Source organism: Fukomys damarensis, unplaced genomic scaffold, assembly GCF_012274545.1.
Source record: "Fukomys damarensis isolate Sample0158 unplaced genomic scaffold, DMR_v1.0_HiC HiC_scaffold_39, whole genome shotgun sequence".
In the NCBI taxonomy this organism is placed as follows: domain Eukaryota; kingdom Metazoa; phylum Chordata; class Mammalia; order Rodentia; family Bathyergidae; genus Fukomys; species Fukomys damarensis.
The window spans coordinates 115,325,200-115,342,157 of NW_022900951.1; the positions used below are offsets into that span (position 1 = coordinate 115,325,200).

The following is a 16,958-nucleotide window of genomic DNA, read 5'->3' on the forward strand; positions in this document are numbered from 1 at the left end:
AGCCAGTTGAACTGGTCTCAGGATAGTGGGCCTATGAGGCAAGAAGAGGTGAAAGAATTTGTCCATCAGCATCTGTCTTTCACTGTTCAAAAGTTCATCTGATGGGGAATTCACTGCTCATATTTACCACTTCACTCTTTAGTATCCAGAAAGTCATAGAACATCTCATGCCTCAGCATCAACATGGAAACCCAAGGCAAGTGAAAATATACATGGTACACGTATGAGCCAAGGTAATTCAGGGCTGCATTTTCCTAAGGTCGGTTCAAGTTAATGTCGAGCGGATCGGCACTAGAAAAAACCACAAGTATGTCCCACAGAAATAAAGGTTGCACATGGAATGTATCTAACAGAGTAACTCATTTTCAAACTTTCCGTGTTATAACTGCACTGACAACTGAGCATTTCTATTGAAAGTTGGACTGTATTTGAGTGTACAGGTAAGAGGAAGGTGTCTTACATGTATTTTATTCCTGTGCTGCTCTGCAGACAAAAATAGGCCCAAGGGCACAGCTTCTTTCTCCGAACTCAGCAGGTCTCAGCTAGCAAGCCCTGAATCATGCTATTTTCTGTTATAGAGATTGCATAGGAGGAACACAGAGAAAGCATAGTAATTAGAAAATACAAAATAACATGGCAGGAATAAGCTAACTATACCACAAATCACAATTAATGTGAAGTGGGGTTAAACTAATGTTTTAATGACAACTTTCAGTTTGGAGTTAAAATCTAATTTCATAGTGCTGACAAAGAGATACTTAAAATAAAATTACATAAGGAGGCTAAAATAAAAGGATGTAAAAAGAATTATCAGGTAAGTGCTGGCAAAAAGCAACTGGGAAAGCAAGCTGAGTATCAAACAAAATAGAATCTAAGATGAAAACCTTTACAAAAGACAAAGGAAGATATTTTATATTATTAAGGGAGACTACATAGGAGAGAAAAGAAAATGCAGGTCATTGGAGTGCTTAGCATTGTCAACACATAATGTTTTTAGCATTTAGCTACATAAAAGACCCTACCTCATTCTCTTATGTTTGATAAATATCTATTTCAGCCAGCTTCAGCTTGCTTTCAGCCCCTATGGCCTGTACAACACTACAATTTCTAGGGTTCTCCAGATTCTATTTCTGGAAATTACTTGTTAAATTGGTTAGCTCTGGAAAACAAGCAACTTCTAGGATAACTAAGCAACTGAGACTACTATATTTTGGTTCAAAGGGGTAGTATCTGCATGAAGTTATGGGGTTGTTGCTGCTTTTCTTGTTCACTGAAAGACATATGAAAAATATAACATTCAGAAAAATGATTGTATGTAGAGAAAACCCAAAGAACCTAAACAATTAGAATAAATGAATACTTATATAAAGGCTATAGGATACAAAATGAACATACAAATATTAATTATGTACCTCTGCACCCAAAATTAAAGAAAATAAGTTTTATAATAGAATAAAATATAAATGTTTAGGAATAAAAATAAGAAAGATGTAGACAAATTCTACATAAGAAACTGCAAAGCATTATTAAGAAAAATTAAAGAAGACCTAAATAAATGAATGGGTAGTCTATTTTCATGGATCAATGGTTACAATATAGTGAATCAATTATTCCTTAATAAACTGGGTGTGGTAGTGTACTCCTATAATACCAGTACTCAAGAGGTTGAGGCAGGAGGATGGCCCTGAGTTCAAGGCCAGCCTGGGCTACACAGTGAGACCTGTCTCAAAAATATAGATGTGTGTGTGTGTGTGTGTGTGCGTGTGTGTGTTTCCTAATAGATTCAGTACAATGACAGTCAAAACTGTCAGCAGGCTTTTTATTTGATATATATGGGAGGTAGTGTTGAGAAATTAATTCTAAAATATTCATATATGAAAATGCAAAGGGCCAAGGATAGCCAAGACAATTTCAAGGAAGAATAAAATTGGAGTGCTTTCACTATCAAAAACCAAGATATATAGCAATATATCAATTAAGATAGTGTGGTATTGAAACAAGGGTAGAGCTGGGCATGGTGGCCCACACCTTTAATCCCAGCACTCTGGAGGATGAGACAGGAGAATCGCTGTGAGTTCAAGACCAGCCTGGGCTACATAGTGAGTTCCAGGTCAGTCTCATTTACATAGTGAGACCCTGTCTCACAAAAACAAAACAAAACAAAAAAATAAATAAATAAAAAGAAAGAAAGAAAGAAACAAGGATAGACAAATAGATCAATGAAACACAGAAAGTCCAGGAGCATACATGCACATGAAAAATGTCTTAATTATTTCCCTTATTGTTGGGACAATACACTTGACACCCACGATTTAGGGAAGAAGAGGTTTATTTTGACTCACAGTTTGTAAACATTTCAATCTATAGTCAGTGGGCTCAAAGGCAGAAAGATATAGTGGGAGGGATTGGGCAGAGGAAAGCTGCTTACTTCATGGCATCCAGGAAGCAGAAAGGTCAAGGGAGGAGCCAGGAAGACAGATACACCCTTGGTCATAGGCACGGTGACCTCACTCTTGCAACCAGACCCCACCTCCTAACAGCAAGTCAGCCATTCCTCTTCCATAATCCCATCACCTTTCCAAAGCTCCGACTTTGAACTTAAGAAATTTTGAGGGGGCATTCATATATAAACCATTACACAAAGAGACTTGATTTAATGACAAGAGGAGCAACTGCAGTGAAGAAGAGAATCACTGATGTTTTCAATAAATAAACTGTGTACACATTAGGGAAAATATATCTGTATCCCTACCTCACCAAATATAATCAAATCCAAGTGGAATAAGGATCTAAGTATGAAATACAAAACAATAACATTGTATAGTTATGACCTAGGGATAAACAAAAACTCTTATGCTTGCAATGTTTGGGATTGAACCCAGAGTTTCACACTTGTTAGGCAAATATTGTACCACTGAGCTACATCCCAGGCCCTTTTTCTCTTATTTTGAAATGCATCTCAGTTCCCTAGTGTGGGCTCAAATTTGCAATCCTTCTGCCTCAGCCTTCCAAAACATTGGGATTACAGGCAGGTATCACTATGCCCGGCTGCAAAAATCTCCTAAACAGAATGTAAAAAGTACTTGACACAAAGAAAATGATCATTAAACTTGACAATATTACAGTGTAGAACTTCTGTTCAGAAAAAGACAATATTTAGAGAGTATATATATAAAATCATATATATAATCTGAGAGTGTCCTCTCATGCTTTGATGGGAGGTGGGAATTTAAATTTGTACTATCATTTCAGAAAATTGCTTGGCAGTATCTACTAGACTTAAAAGTATGTTCCAACAATTCAACTAACAGGTAGAAATCCAGTAAAAAATGCATGCTTGTGTTATCAAAAGGTATGTAAAAGAATGTTCATTACAGCATTATACATAGGAGCCAAAAACTGACAGCAACCCAAATATGGATTAATAGAGTGGCTGAGTGTAAGCTTGCAGTATCACTACAGTGGAATACTACACAGGCATGTAAATGAATTACTGCTATACAAAACCCACATAGATGAGTTTCGCAGACAAAAGGTTAAATGAAAGACACAGATGAATATATATTGTGAGCTTCTATTTACACGAAGTTGTGTCTGTTCACTGTGTCAAGGTCAGGTAATGGTAATCTGTGATGAGAAAGGTTACAGTGAGAGGGAGCATTAGGAGAGCTCCTGGGATTTTGATAATATCTTGAGTATTGATCTGTGCAGTGTTTAAATACACACATTCACAGACATTCCTTGTTTAAGGACCAAGTTCCATTCCAGCGACTAGGTCATTAAATGAACTGGTTGCTCAAGAAGAAATTGTATATAGTATGCATACTACAATACTCAGAACAAAGAAATTCTTGAAGGAAACTGCAACTTGGTGACTTTGCTTTCATTTTCCCAACAATTACATACAGTACTGTGATGTATGACAGAACATAAAACTCTAGTATGGTATTGTACAGTATAATCATCAAAAATTACAGTACTATATCATTAAGGTATACTGTACCGAAAAAAGACATTGAGGTTCTATAAACAAGATTTACAGAACTGTGCCGAGAAAAAGATAGGTCATAAGTCCATGCAGTGGGTTATAAGTTCGAACAGTGTGCGTTGGTCATAAGTCGAACAGTCATTAAAGGGGTAGATCATTAAAGGAGGAATGCCTGTAGCTTCGTAAAAACCCATGGAAATCTAATTTTGCTATACTTCAATAAACACGTTTTAAATTCAGCCCATGTTTTAGTGAAAGTACAATGTCCAATCCTTTAGTTTTAAGCCGAATCCATATATTCCTCTTACTACTTTTACTGAGAATTTGATTTTACCCTTTCTACCCTTAGCTCAAGGCCCTAAGTCTCTCACCATGAATGCACCAAGCTTATATTTGATCCACACATGAGTCAGTAGTTCCACTTATTTTCTTAGAAATTCATGTTAAAGTATGATATGACTGTTGATTTGACTTTCTTTCAGGTGCAACCTGTGGCATTAAGAATGGCAGATGCAAGCAGTTTTGTGAAAGGGATGCTAATAACAAGGTGGTTTGTTCCTGTACTGAGGGATACCAACTTGCAGAAGACCAAAAGTCTTGTGAGCCAGCAGGTCAAAATCTCAATACATTTTTAAAGAATATCTATATTTGAAATTTTAGCACTTTGCCTATTTTTAATCCATGTTTGTATTACTTCCTTTTGAAATGAAACAAAAGATCAGTATCCCGAAATAGGTGAATCCATTTGCCAAATCATATCATCATTTTAAACACAAAGTCTGGTAATTGTCTACAGCCTGAATTCTTTTCTATGTCCGATTACTTACATGAACTTTTACATCACAAAGCAATTGATTTGTGTGATTTCTATGCATAATATTGGATATTCATCCAGTCAAATGAATACAGTAATAGAGTATTTATCATAAAAGCACACAAATAATTGACTTAGTCATAGGTTTCTAGTATAAAGATGGTGAATTTTAAGCATAAATCTGTTAGGGCCTGGCTGGTTTATGCTAAGAAAGTTATTTTCTGACGTTGGGTCTCCAGCTGAGCTTATATCGTTGCTGTCAGAATGATTCTAGCGAGCAAGCACTGTTTAAGTTCTGCTAGGCTGATCAGTATAGTACAGAGGAATAGAGAAAGCAAGATTTTTCAGCCATGGTGACCATGCCACGATGTAGACAGCTGTTTGGCGTATTCAGAACATCCGCTCCACACTCACATTACGCTTCACAGAAGTCAAAATTTGATTCTTAAAAAATAGGCTCTCCAGGATCAATTATATTTGATAAGTGAGGGACCTTTTTGAAACGAGCTAAATATAATTCATCTGTATTTCCAAAGCCAAAGGTACATTGAATTATGCACTGTTCCTCTGTAACTGTGTTCGATACCTATCTCAGCAATGCACAAGGCAGAGGAAATTAAAGTAAGGCCATGAAACCAAGATTAAACATGCTGTAACTAAAATGAAGAGTTTAATGTTCAGGGCTGGCCCAGCTGTCCTTCTACCTGCTTTTGAACATACATAAAGCTAGCATACCTTGGGAGGAGGATGCACATGTGTGTGTGCATACACATGTGTGTATGCATTTAACTTTTAAAAGCTAACTTCCGGTGCTGGCAAATGGCTTAATAGCTAAGCCCTTACAAGCCTTTCTGTAAGAGAGGAAAACAATGGAGAGTCACCTCCAACTCTGTGAAGTGTCATGTGTCAATACAGTGTAGCCTTAGCTTTAGCAGAATAAGTAGGCCAAACCTAAAATAAACTTTGCTACCTTTTCAAAGATAATGGTCTCTTTCCTCTAGCCATTGTTGATCATGTATATTTAGACACAAGTATTTGGAACCAATTTCCTGTTTTCTCAGTTGCATGCAGCCTTCACGATACTTTGCTGCAACTGATTGCTGTAGAAATGTCTGTTATAAGGAATGTAGCTAGGACAAGTGACTTTGTTTGGCTAAAAATTTCAATTCTGGGATTCTCCAATGTATCAGTAAAAAAATTTTTTAAGGAAATAAACCAACCCCAGAAAAAAGTGGTCAGGTCCCACGTAAATATGGCCCTGATTGTCACATTGCTAACGTATTTGGTTAATATTTGACAGCCAAGTAATTGAATCACAGTGCTGTTTCTTAACCAAACACTGAAAATTTACCTTGAAATCTACAGGGGCCTAGTCTACAAAGGAAATCCCATTAAAGATAAGCATTCGAAGTCCCATTTGCCAACTTCTAAAGCTAAAGTTACATGGCACCAATCACCAGACTTCCATTCAAGGCTGGCACTTGGAAGGAGACTTTAGTAAATAAACTAAACACAAGGTCATTAGGCTCTACAAATGTCTATAAAAATGGATGCACCTTGAACCATAATGTTCAATAAAATAAATCAGACACACATGCTTAACTATTGTACTGTTTCTCTCTTATATGAAAAACCAAAGCATAAATAAATTAAAGAGCAAAATAAAAAGAGAGAAAGTAGAAAACAGGTGAATAGATCTTTAGCAAAAGTGAAGGGGATAGAGAGATGGGGGAAGGTAGAGGGGAAGGTAAGGGGATGTAAAAAGAATGAAGATGTGTCATGTACATGTATCAGCTGCTCACAAAGAATGTAATTATCACATATCACAAATGTACACTAATAAAACTTTTCAAAGTCTTACCAGATTTGATCCAAAATATCTATATTTGCACAGATGGCGGATTTCTTAGCCAAATGTTTTTTCCAAGAAATCTTTGAAAACCTTCCATGAAAATACTGCAATCAACCTTTTCTTTTAATACTATGTTCACTGACTAAATTGTTTTTTTTGGGGGGGTACCAGGGATCAAACTCAGGACCTTGAGCTTGTGAGGCAGGTGTAGTGCCTTTGAGCTAAATCCCCAGCCCTTCACTGATGAGATTTTAAAAAATATTGATGGGCATGTTTCTCAGAAATGACAGGGATGGGCCTCATTCTCAATTTTTGTAATCCGTGTTCTGTTTGCCATTAAGAAAGATTGGAATGCTAATTGTTTTGTCTATTTTTCTAGTGCCATTTCCATGTGGAAAAGTTTCTGTTCCACACGAGTCTAAGAAGCTCACCCGTGCTGAGTCTATTTTTTCTGATATGGACTACGAAAATTATACTGAGGCTGAAATCATTTGGGATAACATCACGGAAAGCACTGAGCAAACTGATGACGTCACTCGGGTTGTTGGTGGAAAAAATGCCAAACCAGGTCAATTCCCTTGGCAGGTACTCAACACTGATAGTGTGTCAAAACTGGAGCTTAGCCGGTAAAACAGGCCAAATACATAGGAGAGTGAAGCTAGGATGCGAGAGAAGTATTTAGGGCACTTTCAGCACTGAGCAACATGATGAAGCCCCATAGGTGAGCACTGGAGAAAGATAGGTCCAAGGAAGCTACCATAGAAGGTGACAAAGAACCTGGCCTCAAGGTAAGAGTTAGCAAGATTCCAGACAAGCAATTGGTCAGCAATAGAAAGTAAGGTCACAGGTGCTGGAGTTTAAGGTGCTATCCCCGCTTCAACCCCTGGGGAAACTGATGAAAATAAGAAAGCCTCTAGGCCCAGAGAAACTGGATTATCTTGAAGGGAGTCAAGAACTCACATGGGAAGAAATAAAACACGTATAGATTCCTCGAACCAGAGATTAAGATAAGGTCCTGATCCATCACTGTGGTTCTCAATGTATAGTATCATCAGAATCTCCTGGGAACTTTTTAGGAATGCAAATTCTCATAATCGTTAGAGGTAGAGCCCAGCAATCTGTACAAACAAGCCCTCCGGGTGATTCTGATGCACAGCACAATTTGAAAACTGGTTTGAAAGAAAGAAAAATCTAATTCAGAAGCCAGATTCAAAACACCAGAGGATGGACATGTCCTACCTAGTCTGCCAAGTGCGTTCTGTAGAGAACCTACGTACACAACGTTACGTATGCACAATTTGATGTAACACCAGGAGCTAGACTTGTAGAAAACCTGGCTTGTAAATGTGCCCACAGCTAAAGCCTAAATGATTCCATCTGTGAGAAGGAAAAAAGCACTCATTTTCCTATCTCAAGGCAAGGAGCCAGGCCAGTCCTTATGTAAAGTTGTGCTGTCCAATAAGATAAACTTTAGCCACAATTGGCTACTTGAATTAGCCACTTTTGAATAAAATTCAAAAGCAGTTCCACAACCACTCTTGCCATATTTTCAGGGCATAATAACTGCAACCAACCTGCTGGGTCCAAAGCAACGAGAGAAAGTAAGCAACAGCTGGTGTTCCAGTGGCTACCATATTTTGTATATATATCTGGCTCTGAAATACGAAATAGTATTTAGAAATGTCATTTAGAAAAAAGCACTTCAACCTGCTCATGCTTCATAAAAGCCTTTCTATTCAAAACAGATTCGTTTAACTTTCTAATTGGTGGTGAGGGATAAAAGTGATCACTCAGGTGAGGAAATCTGACAAAGAAGAGCATAGAGTTCACTTTCATCTGGAGTAATGAACAGTTTGGATGAACTGGAAATGTTTAGGTGAGCTGTCTGCAACAGCCACCGGGGAAAGGCGGAGGTAACTGTTTTCTTTGTGGACATCCAGGTGAAACTGGCAGACAGGCAGGCTGGCCGATTCTGGCCTCAATTTAAAAACTCCTTTGTAATCACTGGGTACTAGGCTTGGCAGCTTTGGGAGATAAAATTGGCTGAAGATACCAGGTGTGACCAAAATACACCTAAATTTTAAAAATGTCTAAATTTTAAAAATGCATTACATGAAAGACACCTTGCCATTAACCCCCCTCTAAATATTCCCCCTTGCTTTGAACACAGTTGTCCCATCATTCTTGCCACATTCTGAGGCAGTTTGGGAAGATCTCTTTCATAAGTGTCTTAGTTACATCGTCCTGGCTGTCTCAGTGACCTAAATTGATTCAAAACGTTGACCTTTCATGGTCATTTTGACTTCTGTGAAGAGCCAGAAGATGCATGGTGACAGATCCAGTGACTAAGGTGGATGAGGACACACTTTGACATTCTTCCAAGCCTGCCTATCCTTTGGATGGCACTCAGCAGCACCATTCACTGTATTTTTTAATCATACTTCATAAAGACACAAAAGAGGACTTCTAGAACTTCTTCAAAAAGTGGCAAGTGGCAGGCATTTGTCTATGAATGTTTCAAGTTTTTTTTTTTTTTTTGGTACCAGGGATTGAACTCAGGTCCTTGTGATTGCAAGGCAGGCTGCAGCACCACTGAGCTAAATCCCCAGCCCTCAAGTTATCTCTCTTTATGGCTGAGTAGTACTCCATTGTGAATAAATACATTTGCTTTATCCATTCATCTGTTGACGGACATATACACTGTTTCCAAGATCTAGCTATTATAAATTGTGCTTCTGTAAACACGGGCAGGCATGTAGCACAGTAATGTGATGACTAACTCTTTTGTCAACAGACCTAGAAGGGGCATTCATGGGCAACTCAAAATACGTATATAAGGCAAAATAGAAGACAGATAAACAGCAAGTAGGCAGATGTTCAAATAATCCCAAATTATTCTGTTGTTTAAAAGTATTCTGCATATGCTAATTTGTTTCATATATACTACTAGTTCCTCTATTCAATGAATAGAAAATTTTGTCCTTTTATCCGTTTCTTTTTTCTAGTAGAGTCTTTTTTTTAATCTATGACTTGAGTAACGCACCAGTCATTCTTTTAAGATCAGCATATATAGTACATTAACTATTATTATTTTCTAATTATTTTGTTATGAAACTTTGTTTCATTTTTCTTAGACGAGTGCTTTTTATATTTTTATTAGCATCTACTTACGTTACATTCAAATAAAAAAGAAAGTAGCAAGTATGATGGGATAAGTGTGTTCAAAGAGAGGGGCAGTATTTTGAGGGTGTTGATGGCAATGTGACTTTTACCTGCAATAAATTGTTTTATGTAGACTTTCACCAAATGTTTTGATGTGGCGTTGTTGGCTGGAAGAACTATGTTGTCACTGGGGACAGAAGTGACTAGATAGTCACTGCAGAGAACGGAGAGGGCACTCCTTCATCTGGTGAGGGAGTAAAGTACGTTAGGGGACTCGGGGATCCTGTCTGGTTTTGAGACTTTCGCGTTGCCCTGGGCGGTCGCTCTCATTTCTTACCTCAGTCTCGGGTTCTGCCTCAGCTTGCCTGGCTGGAGCAAGGCCCAGTGTAGCCGAGCCAAGCTTGAAAATCCCTGTGCACCCTTATGACCAAAGGAGCCTGCGGGTAAGTGGGCCGGTTTAGAAGGCCTGAGACTCCAGTAAATTGGTGGGGAAGGAGGGTCAATTGGAGGAAGTATTTCCTTAAATTTCCCTCCAGAACCACAGTGGTAGCCTCAGGGCACCTTGAGCACTCCAGGAAAAGAAACAGGGACTCTGCAGAAGAGAGGAAGCTAGAGGGTCACTGTATCTAGTAGAGTGGGGAACTGAAACAAGGCTTGAATTTCATACTGTATAGGGAAGAAACAGCCTTTGAATGTTACAGAAAAAGGGGGACATCTCAATGCCTATTGTATTAAAAGGTTCTCGTGAACAGCGCAAAACTGAGAGATTTGAGAAAGTAACATTATATCTCTGCTGTTTAAAACTTTAAATTGGTTTTAGTTCCATGTCCCTGACCATGCCGTCAATTCTGAGCATGCGCAAACTGACCTTCACGCTAACTCCTCCCACATTTTCTGCTTTAGGTTAGGCTCTGTGTAGCCCTGCATGTGAAGTACTTGATCTTTCTGTTTTCTGTTTTACTATGGGCTACAGAACTAAGGTTCTGTACGAGACAGGTTTATCCCACATTTAATAATCTAAAGATCATTCTACCAGATTGTAAAAAGTAATACGAAGGAAACCAAGTGATTTATCTTTCCTTATCCTTATAGTAAGCTGTGCCATGTGCATTTACCACTATTTAACCATTTCAATTGACGGAAAATGTCTAGAGAAGGGATCTGTCCATTCTTTATTCTATTCTTGGCCTAAATCTTTAAACTATCTTAACATTTTCCCCAGTCTCTGTAGCCCTCAGCTTTGGCCTGGAGCTATGCTTTAGGTTATCTGAGCTTCTGCCCTGTACTGTTAGCTACACAGATCGGGTTCTTCCCATTCAATTAGGACACAACTCAATGGCAGACAACAGGCAAAGTTACCAAATGTGGGAACCAGGGAGCTTTCTTTTCTGAGGGGTGAGGAGGATATTACCTGAAAATCTTAAGATTATAGAAATATCTTCATTTTTTAAAAAAAAAGAGATAATTTTCTGTTATTCCTGACAGATGTTAACATTCCAATTAGAATAGTAACATACGTAATCTCTCACCTAGTTCAGCCCCCCAAAGCTAGTTCAGACTGCACAGTTAGACTACTGTCCTCTAAGATCACTTGAGGAAATCTATTTCAATGACTAGTTAACCATTAGAAACCAAAGTGAGGGTCCCCTTTCTGACCTGCCAAATGACCTAGGGTCATGGACTGGGAAAACCACATCTGTGGGCATAGCAAGCTGTACATCATGTAGAAAAGGTTTTACTTTATGTATAAGAGAAAAAACACAGAAAAAGTGTTACTGGAAAAGTGAGGTGGATGGGGGACAGACTAATCTTACTGAAATCACAGGGAAAGGGTAGGATGGAGTTGAAGGCTGCAAAGAGAACAACAGGGAAACAGCCGTTGCTCTGGGCTGGCATTGTCATAAAAGAGAAATGATACAGATGCATATTTTATAGGTGAAGGTATGTCTGATGTGTGTCTATACACGCATGTCATAGACTAAGGAAGACAGGCTCCTATTAGGCTGTGGCAGTCATGAAGATGTTTGACAGATCAGAACTCGGATGCCTTGCTCGAAACATATGCTTTCCCGTTTTCCTCATCATTCTCTGAAGTTATGTCCTACAAGACCTTGTCCTTAGCCAAGCAGATGGAGCATTCCCCAGATAGCTAATATTTAGATAGCAGTGATCCTGAAATTGCCAAGCAAACATTCCAAGACTGCACCATTTGTAATATCTTTGAATGCAAATATATTTTAGGCCTTTTCTTGGCAAAGATGTTTGCTAAAATTTCTAATACCAATCAGGGATTGGCAAAGAGTGCTCTTCAGCCTTAAAAGAACACAACCATATTTCTTGGCCATCCACTGGAAAGCAATAGATGCTCCAGGCAGCAAGTCTTTGGCAGGAGACAGACAAACTGCACCATGGTCTCTGTGCCTGGGGGCTGTGGGTCTCATTCAGTCTGGCCTAACTAACCCACTAAGCTAGGAGACATTCAGTGTCCCCAGGAAACTTCAGTTAGGGGAAAAGCAACATGTTATTGTGTATGAATTCTTAATTCCACTTGCTTAAACAGATGCATTCAATTGTAATCACCTAGGGTCAGTACAGAATCACATTCCTCAAATTGGCTTGGTGACAAAATTCACTTGGTGGTCAGGGTTAGCCACATGATCTTGTTACAAGTGCACTTGCACAGGGCACTGTAGTGAGAAGGATCCCATATTTAGGGTCCATTACTTTGCATTTGTGTTCTGTAAGTGAAGTGCAATGAGACAACAGAGCATGTGCTGGGGACTTGGAACCTTGCGTTACCACAGTCTCTCTTCTCGCCACCTCCTAGGGCTGGTCTCCTGACCTCCCTCCCACTTACCCCCACACACCCTGGTGCCTTATCCACCCTTACTTCTCCCTGTCCTCACCTGCACAATAACCACTGGTAACTCCCACCCCACAGTGCCCAGGCATACCCTGTCTTTGCCCAGGCATAACCACTTATTCTTGCAACCTCCTTCCCTGGTGAGGGCCAGGACTCAGGCACAAAAAGGATTGAGGCTAAGTATACATGCTCTGTGCTATTTGGGAAGAGGCATAGTCATGTGAAACCTCTGGACCAGGAATATACTACAATCCGTTTGAAGGGTGAATGTTGAGGGAGAGCCTCTTGTCAACCTCCCTTCCAGGTACTGAGCACATCCTGATATGGACATTGCAAACCCTTGGGAATCACCTCTCTACCTTGACTGCTGCAGTAGGCCAGTGGCAAGGGAAGATGGATTCTTCCTTCCCTGCTGGGACCCAGCCACCTCTGGATAGCAACAGGGGTCATAATAGTGTGTGTGGTAGACTCTAAGGTGCAGCCCCAGGGTGCCTATGAGGGTCTACCCTCTCCACGAAAATGCCCCCATGCCAAGGGAAAGCAACGTTAAATAGCAAGAGAGACCACAGAAGAAAGGGAAGAGTTTTGTAATTTAGTATCTTTGGTGGCATGTCTTCCCACTGGCTTTGAATAAAAGGCCTCACATTTTCATTTCTCACTGATCCTCACAAAGTAATGTAGCGAGCATGCAGTGAGCACTTTCATACATAAAGATTATCAAGTCTTGAGAATTCTGATTCAGTAGGTATATAACACTTTTCAAACTTAATTAAGCATATGAATATTCTGGAGAGCTTCATTTTCCACAGCCCCAGACACTAACTATTCTGATTAAGTCTGGATACACCCCCATATCTGCACTTTCCACACACCCCAAATGACTCTACTGCAATTGGTCTACACACCATACTTGGAGAGACACTGGATACCAAGAGGCACACGTAATGGAGTCAGGCAGGCTTGGTTTTGCAACCTGTCTTCACCACTATGTTAAGATGTTATCACTAAATCCTACTGGTAGTTTGCTCATCTGTGAATAGATATATTGATATCACTCCATAAAGATGTTTTCAGTGTTAGATGTATATAGATCACTACAGTTGTTGCCCCAAAGTAAACCCTCGGTAAATGTTAAAAAGAAATAGGAAGATTGTTAAATCTAGGTGGTAGACACACTGGTGTTTACTGTATAATTATGTGAGATTTTTCCATGTTTTTACAACTATTCAAAATAAACAGTGACAACTAGGCAGAGCCAGGAGAGCTAGAGTTTGCAAAAGGAGGTCAGAGGCCTATAAAGATTTGCCCCCCCCCCACCGTCTCCAAGTAAAAAGATAGTGCTTCGGGATCTAGGATAAGTAGGAGTTCAGTAAATTGAATTCAGATCAGAAGAATCTTCTGAGAAACACGCTTCAAGGGCCATCTGTGACCCACACGTAGAAGGACTGACCACACCCTTTTCCTTTTCTATGAATGAGTTTATGCCTAGGGCCACAGGTCCCTTGGTTAAAAAGCCATCAGTTTAGAGAGAGCTGGTGTGTTTCTGAAAGGGGTTTACTGAATGTTGAGTGTGCCCTCTAGTGTTCACACTTCTCAGCTTTCTTTCTAAAAATGTGGATCAAGAACAGCTATTGCTTCCATTAGAATTGAAATTCTCCACGTAGACATTGAGGTGGTGAAAATATTCATTGTCCTTTGCAACAGATGAAAGAATGAATTGGCCTCTTATCTAATATTGGCCAGGCTCAACACAAAACTCAAACACCTTTGTCCACTTGGCTCAAATATCAAGAACAGCTAAGGGGGTCTTTTACTACAAAGGCAGCTTCCATACCCAGCCAGGGAGGGTTGGAATATGATTAAGGGAGAGTGTGTGACCTGTACATCCTCCTGCTCCTCACTCCCTGGGTGGCTAATATCTACAGCCCTCATGGAGGGCTTAGATCTTGTTTCATAGTATTCCAGTTTGGAAGGAGCTTGAAAAGATTGCTGGAAAAATAAGCAGTCATTCTTTTTCTAATGACCTATAGCAGAGATTTCCTCACATAGGGACAGGAAACTCAGCAATAACTCCTCATCTTGAGGGGTTGAGTCAGTATGACCCTAACATACCTGCTGATCCCCATGAAGCCATTTGTGCCCTCAGAGAATCTGCCTCACCTGGAAAAGGGGAGCTAGAGCCCCCCGTCACCAAAAGGAGCCATTCCTCAGATCTGCCTCTGCTAGGACCCCTTCATTTCTCACTGCACATTCTCTCCAAGATGCTTGCAGAAATGACTTTTTGGTTTGTGCTAATTCATCCGCAAAGCTGACACTTTTCAGAAATCTTCCATTTGTGCCAACACCTCGTAGCCAACTGTTTGCCCACTCCTGTAAATAACACATGTATTTCTTTTCTTCTGGATTTGATATATTATGCAGTAAGAGGCTCAATTTTCTTTGCACAGGTCCTTTTGAATGGTGACATTGAAGCATTCTGTGGAGGTTCCATAGTTAATGAAAAATGGGTCATAACTGCTGCCCACTGTCTTCATCCTGGTATTAAAATTGAGGTTGTTGCAGGTAATTAAAAAGGATAAAAATCTGCACTGTCGCTAGATCTTCTATATGACTGATGCATCATGTTAATTATTAAGGTCCGATAGAATTGTCACTGATGAAATTGGGCTAGTGGTACAGAGGCCATAATTTTAAAACCCCACTTCCTCCATCCTCCAAGCCCCATGATTCCTTTATGGATCCCTAAAGCATTTATCTCAGCGGGTTACAATTGCTTATTGATGTATGAATTTCCTACCAAGCTCTGAGACTAGATGGCCAATTGCCAGTGACACCACATAGACACATGGATATCTGCTTATGTTAACAACCTTGACTGAAATGAATTTATTCCAAACAGGTGAATACGACATTGAAAAGAAGGAAGATACAGAGCAAAGGCGAAATGTGATTCAAATTGTTCCTCATCATAGTTACAATGCAAGCATTAATAAGTACAGCCATGACATTGCCCTTCTTGAGCTGGATAAACCCTTAGCGCTGAACAGCTACGTCACACCTATTTGCATTGCCAACAGGGAGTACACAAACACCTTCCTCAGGTTTGGATCGAGCTATGTGAGTGGCTGGGGAAGAGTATTCAACAAAGGGAGGCCAGCCTCGATTCTTCAGTACCTTAGAGTTCCATTTGTTGACAGAGCCACGTGCCTTCGGTCCACGAAATTCACCATCTATAATAACATGTTCTGTGCTGGCTACAGTGAAGGAGGTAAAGATTCATGTCAAGGAGACAGTGGAGGTCCCCATGTTACTGAAGTGGAAGGGACTAGTTTTCTAACTGGAATTATTAGTTGGGGTGAAGAGTGTGCAATGAAAGGCAAATATGGAATATATACCAAGGTATCTCGGTATGTCAACTGGATTAAGGAAAAAACAAAGCTCACTTAAATGAAAAATATATTTCCAATATTGATTCATTGGGATTGAAAGGTAATTAGGAACTTTACTGATTAATCACTTTCCCATGTCTTGTTAGGTTAGAATGTACACATTCTATAAATATTGCTTTTTTCCTCCTTACAAAGGAGAATCACATCTAGAATTTATATTTTACTAGAGTAAGTTGATTAGAGAGTGTAATTACTAAAGAAATATAATTTGGTAAAAAAAATCATGACCATTTCCATGGGCCCAACCCTTGACAAAATTGTGAAGTTAAATTCTCCACCCTGCCCATCAGGTAGTATGGCTGTCCACCACAGTAACCCACCTGACTCTCCCTCCTTAGCAGCATTCTGTGTTCTGAATCTTTCTTGTCTCTCCCACCAAAGCATCAACATTCATTAGGACTGTGTCCAAGGATCTCTGCTCCAGAGTGCCGCAAGGCCAGCACTACACCGCACTCATAAAGAAGAACACAGGAGCACTGATGAGCTAAAGCTCAGCAACAACACTACTCCTTTTCCTCTCCTCTTTTTCCTGATCCTTTATCTTTTCCAACTACCAATCCCCGAGTCCATTTTCCCCTTTCTCACTCCCTCCCTCCCTTTTTTGCTCCATAGTCCTTAAAGAAGTGAAGGAATGCATTCTCCTGTTTCACTGCTGTACACAAGTACACATGTCATCAAACGCAGGCTGGATTTCACTTCAGTCTCAGACTTACATTTTAGAATATAGAGGATGAAATAAGTTGCCTGAATAACATGGGGAGGGTCAAGTTCCTTTCAGAGTTATTATATTTATCTATGAAATATATATGTGTGTGTGTGTGTGTGTGTAT

General features: G+C 39.7%; 1 protein-coding gene across 1 annotated transcript in view; it reads left to right on the top strand.

The window, feature by feature from the left end:
- Positions 1–16,588, top strand: part of F9 (coagulation factor IX) — a 29,711-nt gene extending 13,123 nt beyond the window's left edge. The window contains exons 5-8 of the mRNA XM_010640516.3: positions 4,471–4,599; positions 7,034–7,239; positions 15,127–15,241; positions 15,579–16,588. Of these exons, the coding sequence (XP_010638818.1) occupies positions 4,471–4,599; positions 7,034–7,239; positions 15,127–15,241; positions 15,579–16,126 (998 nt within the window). The 3' untranslated portion in view covers positions 16,127–16,588. The remainder of the gene's footprint in view (positions 1–4,470; positions 4,600–7,033; positions 7,240–15,126; positions 15,242–15,578) is intronic.
- The last annotated feature ends 370 nt before the right edge of the window (positions 16,589–16,958 follow it).